Genomic DNA, 11,762 nt, shown 5'->3' with positions numbered 1-11,762 from the left:
GCTCAGTTTTGGAGCTGTTCTGCTTTATACCATTTAAATACAATCTCTGCTAGTATGTCGATACTAATAAATACAAGAGATGAGAAAGCATTTTCTGTCCTTGAAGCCAAGTGCAAGATCTCGCATCCACACAGCTATGCTCTTTTCCCTCTGCCCTAAGCAGGGCAACTGCATCTAAATTACCTGTTGGGAATGGACCCTAATATGCACTATCTCCCCAACCACATCTCAGTGGACTCTGTGAAGTGTTAGGTAGTACATGCCAAAAGAAAGTCAAACAGCATGTATGAGAAAAGATCAATGTTCAGCCTGTACTCTCACACTGTTATTTACCAGTTTTCTGGAGGACCATGATACTGATACATCTGAGCTAGCTTAAAGGCATTATATCAGTAATAAATATGAAGTTATTTTTACTTATGTTTTCTTTACCTGGGTTTCAGAAGTTTTAAAATGTTGCCTTACTGCAGCCAAAATATCTTCAGTTTCATTCCGCGAAAAATAATAACAGTCTTCATCGTGTCTTAAACTAAGCATACTCTGTAGGTAAAATTTATAATTCTTATTATTCAAGCTGAGTTCTGAAGAACATGCATCTCTGTGATGAAGAATGTAGTAGAGAAGAATAAGAGAAATTCTCTCAAATACTTCTTCGCTGAGATGGTCTTCTGAATCTCCACCAGCTATTAGTAACAAAGTGTCTGGTTCAAGGCACTGTGAAAAAATAAAAATAAATGGAAATTCAACTCAAGTAACACATTGCTCATCATCTGCAACTATAATTAGAGAGGGGAACAGGAGAATTGCACTCTCATATTTAAGGGATCAAACCTAAGCCTACACAGATGGAGGCTGATGGAATGTCAGGAGGAAGATGCAGGTAATTCATTGCAGTTCTATGGCTGCAAGATCACACCATGTGTTTTTCCAGAGCCCCTTCTGTTTTTAAGAAATGTCAAGTATCCAAGGGATTTAAGATTTACTACAAAACAGGAGGACTAACTCTGATCAATCACTGTAGAGAATTGAAATTCTTCCCCTGGCTTCAACAGATTATGTTTCTGGTTATAAATATATTAGATATGGGCTAGGGCTATTCATATTTTCACCTGTGCATTCTATATGTATTTATATTATAAGACAAAGACTGTATTTGACCTGTAGTTAATTCAGGGTGCGTAAACAGAGGTAATATCATATTCAAAGCACTGTAGAGAGACTTAATTGACACTGCAATCATACAGCTATTTTTACTTTTTCCCAATGAATTTTGTTAACTGGAACAATTCAGTCCAGTGCAGAGAGCCAGCACAAAGTCACAACACCAATTAGTCCTCCAAATGCATTTCAAGAGGGACTGAAATGATACACTCACCCTGTGCAGGCTTTCTATCTGAGCACAGATGTTTTAATACACATATGTATAACCCTCCATTTTTCTTGATACAAAGACACTTTCCAGAAACTTTTGCCTGCTCAAGCAAAAGTTAGTCTCTAAAATTAGGCCAGAAGTCTGATAGAGCTCCATGTTAGGCTATGGGAAATAAGACACTGAATTCCAGGATAAAGAATCTTCCTTGAAGAGATCCTGTAGCTATTGTTATTCATTGTGTAGCTGGTTTTTATAAACTGTCTCCTTTCAAAGTATGTTTAAGGCATGTCAGCTAATCTCAACTATTATGGTAGAGCAACCAGACTGCACATTTCAGAGAAGAAACTACAACACACAAAGGTACCATGGGAGGATCAAAACTGCACTCTGATAAATTCATGAGTCCAGACAGAACCTAGTTTGTCAGACTAAATTGTTTGTGGCTGCAAGCATGATATGTTGGTCAGTGTGGCTCACCTTGTATGCTCATGTTCCTACACAGAAACTGAGTAGAATCAAACACATATTGTCCTGTTCAGAAGCCAATGTTCCTTGAAGGAATTGAGAGAGCTGCTACTTTTCAATAGAAATAATTCTAATAAAAATTCTCACAAATAGTCTAAAAAAAGGGAACTGTGGATGGTAATTGCTAAATTAAATATTTATACTCATAAATAAACTAGATTACAGTATGATCCAATGTGCCCTGCCTACATTGTCTAACCAGATCTATAATTTTAACATTTTCTAATGTCTGTCTCTGAGCATTAGTATCTGGGCTAGGAAGAATAGAGATATTCTGTTTTCTGTCCCCATAGACCTCAAGCTAGTCAACCAGCCTTTTCAAACACTCAATACTAATACAATATACTTACTGCATGTAGTGGAAGGTTTTCAAAGACTTCTATAAGAGTTCAAAACCCAGTGAGGATAAATTGTAATCAGTGAGGCTGTTGTTGCCCTTGCAAGGAATGTAACTGAAAAATTGCTAATTGGAAGGAAGCAGGTGCATTGTAAAAGATGCAGCTACTCCACTGTATATGGGTAGCCCATAGAGAATGACCTTTGAGGAGACATCAAGAGGATATAAATTGGTTCATTACCAGCTATTTTGCTGTTACTAATATTTTACAGGCATAACCATCTGCATGACCTTGGTTTAGAAATGTTTATTTGCCAACGTTTATTTATCAGGCCAACTTTGAACTTGGGCACTGAACCCTGAGTTTCTTTTGTTTAAGAGACCAAAATTGAGAAAAAATTTTCTTACCACTGCAAGAAATATATGACTTTTGTGTTCTTAGGAGGTAAAGAAATGTCAAATGCCATTCAATAACGGCCAGCCCCTGCCCAAAGATACTTGGGGCCAACAAGTAACAAACAAACCAAAAAAAGGGTCTGAAAAAGTGTTAAGTTCACTGGTTTTAAATACCCATAGAAGACATCATTAAAAAATGAAAAAAAAAGTCTGAAAACAAAGTCATGTGGTATGACTGGAATCCTGGATTTAGAAAGGAAAGTTGAATCTGAAATCAATTAGTTATTTCCAACAAGTATGGGAAAGAAAATGCCAAGCTAAGGTGGGGCGTTCTTTCAAATTTTGATCATCTTGAAGGATAGTGCTTCTTGCAGTTTTTGCTGTCTTGATTTACCAAATCTTGTTAAATCATCTTGAAAGATTTCAGCACAGTGCCACGTGGGCTGCATGTGACTGAAGATGATGTCTCTCTCTCTCATGGATTTTCTATAGACAACTGTGTTCATGTGGCGCTGGCAGTGCAGGATGTGTGCGGTGTTACTGATACAGTAACTGAGAATTACTGGAAATGGTGAAAGTCCTCAAATTCTTCCCAAAGGAAATTTCCAAGATGAAGCCTAACCAGAGTGGAAGTCCTGACCAAAGTAAGCCCCAGCTAAGTTTCGTTTAGATTTCATCCATCCAAGGACACAGTGGGTATGCTCTCCACAAACATATCACAAATACAAGAAAAAATACAGCAATCCAGAGAAGCAAAACAAAGAGGGAGAACAAGAAGGTCTAGAGCCCTGTTTTGTGAAGTTTAGAAGGACTCTATATCCGTTACTGTTTAATACATCCTCAGCTTTTGATCTGGGTCCCTATCTGGTACATACCATTGCCCATATGTGCAAAGGGAATAGCTGCACAATGTCCTTCATAAAAATTACCCATTTAGGGAGTAACAGGCACCTACATTATTTATGTATGAAATGTCACATTGGGGCTTATATGAAAAATGGGAGCATTTACAGAAAGGGCCAATTGAGTGAGTAGTTGTCTACTGCACAGGAGAAAAAGATCTCCATTTCATTGGTTTGACAGACTGCCATGAATAGTATAGTCTGAAAGCATTCACCTTTATGACCATCCTCATAATTCTGGCATATAGTGACACTCTGCTGTATGTAGGTCACTGAACAATGCCAGAGCTAGAATAATGTTAATCAAAGCCAAGACTGGACAAGCCCTTTGTAGATCCTTTCAGCTAAGTTGCTCACTTACCATCATCTCCGTCCTACCAGAACCTATGACTTTATTACACTCATTCCTTTCTTTGTCAAATTGTGAATCAGTTCTAAAAATATTCTCAACTCAACTAGACAACCAAACCTTCTGTGAAGCTATACCCTGGACTATTTCCAGCTTCAATTTGGATTTGTAGATTCATTGTTCTGCCTTTGATATTCCTTGACCTGAACTGCTGACCAAAACCCTTCCCTAAATTTTGAATATTTCAGTGAAGTGGCACATAAATCTGAGACAATCCTGTCTGGGTTTTATTTTTATGAACTAAAATCCAGCACAAAAAAAAAAAAAAAGGTGGCAGAACCAGTCCCAGATTTTTACCTCTGTCTTTCCACAGTGGAAATCCTCTCTGTCCCAAATTCAAGCTCATGCTTTTATACTTAGATCAGGATAAAGTAGAAAAATCTTTGCTTGAAAATAAACACTTCACAACTTTTAAAGGAAAATTATTAGTGTTAGGTGAATGAAGCCTAGAGTTTTTATGGAATGCCCGTCATGTTTGGAATATCTCTTGATGAGCTCAAACAATAAATACTAATAACTCAGAATGAAAATTTTAAAGCAGGGACATTTTTTTTTTTCTGCAACAACAAGCCCTTTACATGCTTAGGTTTTGTATTTGGGAGAGTATCACTCTAATAAGTAATTTTAGAACTCACTGACGATCCTGTAAAGATATCCCTCATTAATTGAAGCACTAACCAGGTTACAATCCTCTTGCATGCCATAAATCCGCTGTGGGCACTCAGCTTTCTCCAGTAACATTTTGACCAGTTCTCGTGAGTGGTTCATGTGGAGCTCAGTGTTGTCAGCTGAAAGAACGCGTAAAACTTCCATCAGATAGCCTCGGCTGGGAGCATAGCTGCCATCCTGCCCATGCTTTTCCCCAGGCTGTCCTTCAGCAATGAGCACGCTGAATATGAAAGCAGAACATACCACCCCAAGAGCTGGATGCTTGGTCAGAAAACACATCTCCTCTTCCTGCAGTGCGTGATCTGCACTGAATGTTGGATTGTTGTTTGCACTTCACAGCTTAAACTCGAAACCTGAGGAATCTGAATGGTAAAGGGGAAAAAAACCCCAACCCTTTAATTAGTGTGAATGCAATATGTTTGAAAGGATTTATTAATTGGTCGGCTAAGCTGATTTGCAGTGACAAGCTGTTTTTGAACAACAGGGAGCCTGTAAGGGCTTTACAGCCCAGAACAGCAGGAAACTAAGACAACCATGGCCTTAAAACTTCTGTAGAATTAGGAACAAGAGGTTGACTCAAAGTGCCCTTCCCTCCTCATAAAAGTAAAGTGTATGGTTTTCATTTCAGGGTTATGTTATTGCATTCACTAATAATCCTCTTCTGTAAGAACGGGAAAATACCATAGCTTTCACTTTCATTCCATTAAGAAACAGGGGTTTAGTAGCAAAAATAGCTGTAAATAAACATTACTAGTCTAACTCTGATATGAATGTGCAGTAATTATGTTACACAGCAATGATATAGAGCAGGTTTTATTTTCAAAACACATTACCAACATTACCAAACTCTAGCTACAAAACACAAAACAAGAATGAACATGATGTACTTAAAAATTAGTGATATTTTATGATCAGACAAAAGAGTTACAAAACTGAGGTCATAATTTCATTCATAGAATAAACAAGACAAACACACCAGAAGCAACAAGTTTAACTTGTTAACTCTAGAGGCAAAAGAGATTTTGTAATGTAAATCTGCCTTGTCACTATCCTTCTATCCTATCATCACCTCTGCTTTAACAATAATCTGTCTCAATATCAAAGCACAAGAATCATAAATGCGTTTAACTTCTGTTTTCCACAAAGAAGTTTTTGTTTTATTGATGGGCAGATGCTGGCAGTGACATACATTTTTAGATTATAATTCACGTGTTAAACAGCCACATATAAATTCAGCTTCTTTTAACTGAAATATGATATGCGTGTGTTTTATTTTAAAGGAAACTCTGCTTGACAAAGTATTTTAAAAGAAAAAAAAAACCTGCTGAATTCAAATTGGCATTCACTCAGATAAAGGTTAGTATGTTTTCAGATGTTAGGAAATCTTTCAGTGTTTAGATAGATTTTACTGTTAGCAGTTAGGAACATGTATCATTGTTAGGAGGACACACTTATTTCTAAACATTATTTTCTTACCTTCTGAAGGGAAAAAGAATGCTTGTGTATCTAGCTTTGTGGCCTTCTGAATCCTCAGAAGTATTTAGCTGCTGGAAGTCCAATGTTTTTAAAATTCCTTGATGGTGCTCTGGAAGCTGGAGAGGATTAGTTTATTGCTGCCTTGCAAAGTTTTCAGTTGCTATGGAGAGAGCTGCTCTTAAGGTAACAATGGAGGTGGATAGGAATTAGTACATGTTCTTCTTGGCAAGTTCTAAGCATCACATTATTATATGTATTTCACATATTTTAGTAGTTATGATTTTATGCAAACGGTATCTATTTTAGCAGTGCAAGATATATAAAATCTACTGAAGAATGTATTTCATTATGATGGATAATACATGCAAGCACTCTAACTGTTCTCCACATTACATTATCTGAGCAATTTTACAACAAACCTGAATTTCTTTTTATCATCAAACATTACTTCTTTTTGCAAATATGAGAACAGAATAGAAATAGAAATTTTTTCAAGCACCTCCATAGAAAAATGGTATTTTCCTTTGGGAAACGCTATCCGTGAAGAACAGGCTCTTTCATCCCCACTTACTCTGTGCCACATTTGCATCAATTAAAAAAGCTGGAAAAGCTCAGACTGTGGTGAAAAAAAAATTGTTCCACCCAGATTTTCCAGTGGGATGCTGTTACAAAGTCAACATTTATGTCACCATACCATTACAATATTATTGCACTGGAAGTTAGTGAAAACTGTCATGAGTGACAGATTTCCACAGCAACAGGTACACCAGTCATATCATTCTCCCACCTTCCAAACCTTCAGTGTAGTAATGAAGAATTAGCATCGTGGCTGGCTCAACAAATCCTGTGAAGCAGTAAGCCTGTAGTAATAGAAACATCGTAATTCTCTTTAAAGATAGATTGACAAAATCCTGGGTTCTAAAATGCCAATAACATTTCCTACAAGGTGGTGAGCTCAGAGGGAACAGCCTCGTTTTACTAAGGCTGAGAACTGGCAACTGATACTGACTATAAAAGAATTTAAACTGACTACACCAGCTTGAGTGAAGTGCAAAATGTGAACAAATGTTCTCAAAAATACAAAGTACAAGTGCATGGAAGTATGTACAAACTCTAGAGTGATCAAGACTGAGCATTTAAAAAATCAGTCCTATTATTAGATACTCAAGTACAACTCCCCTCCCCCCTGATTTGTACCAAAATACCTTTTATTTTACTTCATAAATTACAAAATGTATTTATAAAACTAACATTGCCAAATATGCAACTTCATGCAAAGAATAATTACAGGAATTTTCCTCTCAAAAATTATTTTTATATGAATGACTGAAAAGGAGAAACACATGATAAAACACATCTCCTCTAGATTTTATACAATTTGCTCTCTGAAACAAAGCTAACTATGTCCAGATTTGTTCCACTAATAAAAATAATTCTTCAGATAATGAGGGAATAGCTTCCAGCATTTAACTCTAGGGATTACTCAATCTCCAAACAAACTCAGAATAGGTTTATCTGTATATAAGTTAGTGTTTCGTATATGTAATTGAAAATAAGAAACCATTCTATCTAATCAATGTGTACAAACAGGGTGAATTGATTCAATTTGTTGAGAACAGCTAATATTTAAAAACATATTCGATGATTTACAACTATTGAAAGCTTCTGAGAGAAGATTTACATAATACTGGCTATATCTTACATTAACATTTATTTCACAAAGTGATAGTATCAAAAGGAAACATTCAGTGTATTAAAAAGCAATAGATTATAATTGGTACAGGGCATTACGGCTGATTTCAAAGAAGAATTCACTTCCCTTCTTAAGACTAAGTGTTGCAAACCTCCTCTGGCTTGTAAATTAGTTTCTCAGTGGTGACCAAATCACTGATGGGGACTCAAGCCTCAACCTCTGCTTCTACCCCTGACACCAGAGCACTACCTATGCTTTCATTCATGCCGCTGCCAACAGAAAATGTTTCCGTCTACACACCACTTGGTTTACTACTTTTGAAGTAATTGCTAGCATCAGGTGCTAAGTCCTTTTTTCCAACCCTTCTGTAGTATCATTATTCCCCTTGTACCTACCATCCTGATGCTGTGGCTACTGATAAAATGGGACAGCAATAATAACAGAGCTGTGTAGTTAGATGCCTGTTAGAAGTTTGCTGAGATACACAGACAGAAATCACAGGTACATTTTAATGTCTTAAAACATCCTGAAACACCTATCACTGTTATTGTTCTCTTATAAGTCTCTGCCATTTTGGCTCAAATTCTATTGCATGTCTTTTGGTGATTTTTAATAAAGGGGAAAAAAAAGGTCCATGCACACTGCTTATAATCCAGTGACTCTCTGCTTACTGTAGAACGATAACATGCATGGAAGGAAGACCCCTCAGAATTGGAGAACTGGGGTAACTCAAATTCAAGTAGCTTACCATTCTAACATGATGACAGACTGTATATAGCAAAACCAGAGGCATGATGAACTTCCTGATTAAATAAGCAAATGAATTTTTTTTATTCCATTCTACACAGTTAAGGACCTTGGCATGATCAAGCAATGATCTGAGCTCAAGAATTTACAGAGATGATCAATCATTTTTAATCAGTTTGAACTGTTACCAATGTGGGATACTTGCAAGAAACTAACTCTTGTCTTGCAGACAGGCATAGATACATGTCTCAGGAAAATAAGTAACAGAAGAAGTAAGATAAAAAGAAAAGTGATAAAAATGGGAACTTCTCAAAATTCTTATTTTCATTTCATGATTGGATTCATGATCTCAGACAACTGCATGTCAAATTTTCTTCACAAACAAATGCAATATTTTATGACTTAGAAAACTCATATAGTAATATCCTATCTTTCATTCTTAGTGAATAGGAGGGAAGGCAATTTCCAAACGGCATAACAAGACACAGAACATGATAAGCCCATGCAGCAAGCCTTCTTTGGTTACAGAATTTTTATTTATTTATTTGGTTTTAATTTTAAGTGAACCAGTAAGACTTACTGCAGCTTATCTTTTTGTTTCTCCCACCTACGCACCTGCTGTGAGAACAAAAGCAAGTTGCCCATTCACAAATGCCATGAATAACTGCACTCTGCAATTTACTGGTTTTCAAAGGATCAGTGAATAAATTATGTAGGAATAGGAAAAATCTTTAGAGAACTCGCTCTGAGATGACAAGGACACTCCTATGAGCTCTACCAACATGACAAACGGCTTAGTTTTATTTGTACGATATAACTCTTATTCCTTAAATACTATATAACTTGTTTTGATGGACTAAGCAAATGTGGTTTTTGCCCTTTTACTAATCGCAGCAATTATGGCAAATAGAAGAGAATCCTGTGGTACTGCAGATTTCCTCCATGTTATTAATGTGATGTGTGCACATTGCTATAATTACAACCATAGGCAGCATATTGACATATGAAAGGACTACATTTTGCATGTAATTTCTGTAGAATTTCAATATATAAAGCATCTTTGCCAATGAATTAATGCTAGAGTGCTGTAATAAAAAATGTCAGTGCTTTAAAATTACCACAGTCTATTCAGCTTCATTGGCCTCACATGTCAATCCTAACAATACCACATATATTAAGATTGCCAATGAATTAAAATAAATGAATGCTATTAAAATTATCTGAGTTACATATATTAACCTAGAGCTATATATATTAATATATGTCTCTGCACAAGCCTTGTATTAGATCAGGATTGTGAAATTCACCTGTTAGCAGAAAGTTTCCTAAGACCTGGAAATCTAGTTACATCAAAACAGAACAGAAAGAACTCATGGATTACTTCTACTCTAGGCCAGCAAAGCCGCTTATATTTTGAGAACTGTACCTTCAGAAGTGCCTTCTCACATATTACAGAATTAATCTGTGACATTTGTTGTCCTAAGATATTCCTGGCATGAAAGCTTATGTAGGTTAACAAAAAGAAAGTGTTCATTTATAAGCAAGGTCTCATCTAAAACCTCATTAATTGCCCCCATCTTACTACAGACTTCTCCCTCACACAACCTATCCATTGCTGACTATCTTTCTGTGTTTCCCAAAAAAACATTGGAATGTAGAGGTAACCATCAACACTATTCAACGGTACTGTTAATTATAATCAAGAACTTAGTGCATCTTTACCAACTTTTGAATGGAAACAATGGCTTATTTTTAGCTATAAACATTTATTTTTCATAAAAGTAGAAATTAACAAAATACAGAAGTAGTGATTTCTAGCTGTATAGATGCATTGAATAAATTACAATACTGAAAATATTGAAATACTGAATGTTGAAAATATTGAACATATTGAAAATAAAACCAATATAGATGTAGATTATAGTAAAAGCTTTAATTTAACATGCAGTGATACTGCATCAAAACACTCGGCTCTAGAAACACTTTCTCAGATTTTTTCACTCTCTGTTATTGTGCTCAGACTGTTTCTAGGTAAGTAAATATTTATATTTGTTCTGGCATATTCAGCTGGAAGTTACTAAAAATATATACATAATCAGCCAAGTCTGAAATTGAAGCTTGCTCCAATCCAAAACAAAGGCACAGAGTTGATAGGCTAATTACAATAAGACAGTTTTACTCTTAATTCCCACTAGACTGCTGTTTCTTAAGAACTAAAAAGCTGTTAATTCAATGTCCTTGAACTTTTGAAGTTAACAGCAATGGCATAACCAGGGCTTCATCCCATTCTCAAATGTCTTTTCTTGTTTCTACTTGCTTTATCAAAGTTATATACAATGGTCATTGACCATACTTATGAATTATGTAGAGGGTGTCAGTTAATAACAATGCAAACACCATGGAAGACTGAGTTGGAAAGCAGATTTCAAGCATGGACTCCTCCTTCATTAATCGTCTCAAAAACCTCAGCTCATTGCCTGAATACTTTCTGCCACCTCCAGAAAATGAATGAAGCTATGGTACAGTTTTTTGCTTTAAGGTTATTCTTACATCACAAACAATAATGGGGAGATGACTTCATTTACTAGACTCATGTAGGGATCCTAGCCATGATTATAATGAGTAGGAATAAAAAAATAAATAGTGGTAATGCAGACATATTTTGGAACTAATACAGAATGCTGAGTTTCAGGACAGAAGCCCATCTCTGTCAAGTACCAGAAGAGAACCTTTTCTAAAGCATCTGGTAGTGGATTAGGTATCACACCGGCAGGCCCTGAATTTCATCAGACATGGAAAGCCATGTAATACTCAGCTGCAAATGATCAAGCACAAGGCTTTGTAACAACATCACTCATTGTGATGTTAGTTGGTATTTTAAGGTTTAATTACTGATTTTGAACTGTTACCACCCAGACAATCTACGACTAATCAGTACCTGTAATCTCCTACACACTGTTCCAAGAACCACTTGCCTGAATTTTCTATTTAGTTCTAATTATAACCTCCTATACAGGAAACAGTAACAGCCTCTATTAAAGTTGTCTTTTCATCAAGACAGCAATTGAAGATTTAAACTAAATAACTCTTCCAATTTTTGAATAGTTGTGCCCACAAACTAGTAGTTTATCTTGAAGATGCTCCATACTGTATAACTTCCACTCTCCACTTACTGAAAACCACTCTTTCAAAATACATTTTACTGAAAATAATGTCTTTTAGAAAACTCAATATAA

The 11,762-nt window shown here is 36.0% G+C and overlaps 1 protein-coding gene across 1 annotated transcript in view; it reads right to left on the bottom strand.

Moving 5' to 3' along the window:
* The window catches only part of SLC39A12 (solute carrier family 39 member 12), a 33,151-nt gene extending 28,262 nt beyond the window's left edge, over window positions 1-4,889 (bottom strand). Inside the window, exons 1-2 of the mRNA XM_035888990.1 lie at window positions 4,620-4,889; window positions 433-714 (exon numbers count right to left, since the gene is read on the bottom strand). Coding sequence (XP_035744883.1) covers window positions 433-714; window positions 4,620-4,889 — 552 coding nt within the window. The remainder of the gene's footprint in view (window positions 1-432; window positions 715-4,619) is intronic.
* Window positions 4,890-11,762: the final 6,873 nt, after the last annotated feature.

The sequence above is a fragment of the Egretta garzetta genome, unplaced genomic scaffold, assembly GCF_000687185.1.
Source record: "Egretta garzetta isolate BGI_Z169 unplaced genomic scaffold, ASM68718v1 scaffold641, whole genome shotgun sequence".
Taxonomy (NCBI): Eukaryota; Metazoa; Chordata; class Aves; order Pelecaniformes; family Ardeidae; genus Egretta; species Egretta garzetta.
The sequence above is the reverse complement of the archived record's forward strand: the minus strand, read 5'-3'. Positions and strand labels throughout refer to the sequence as shown.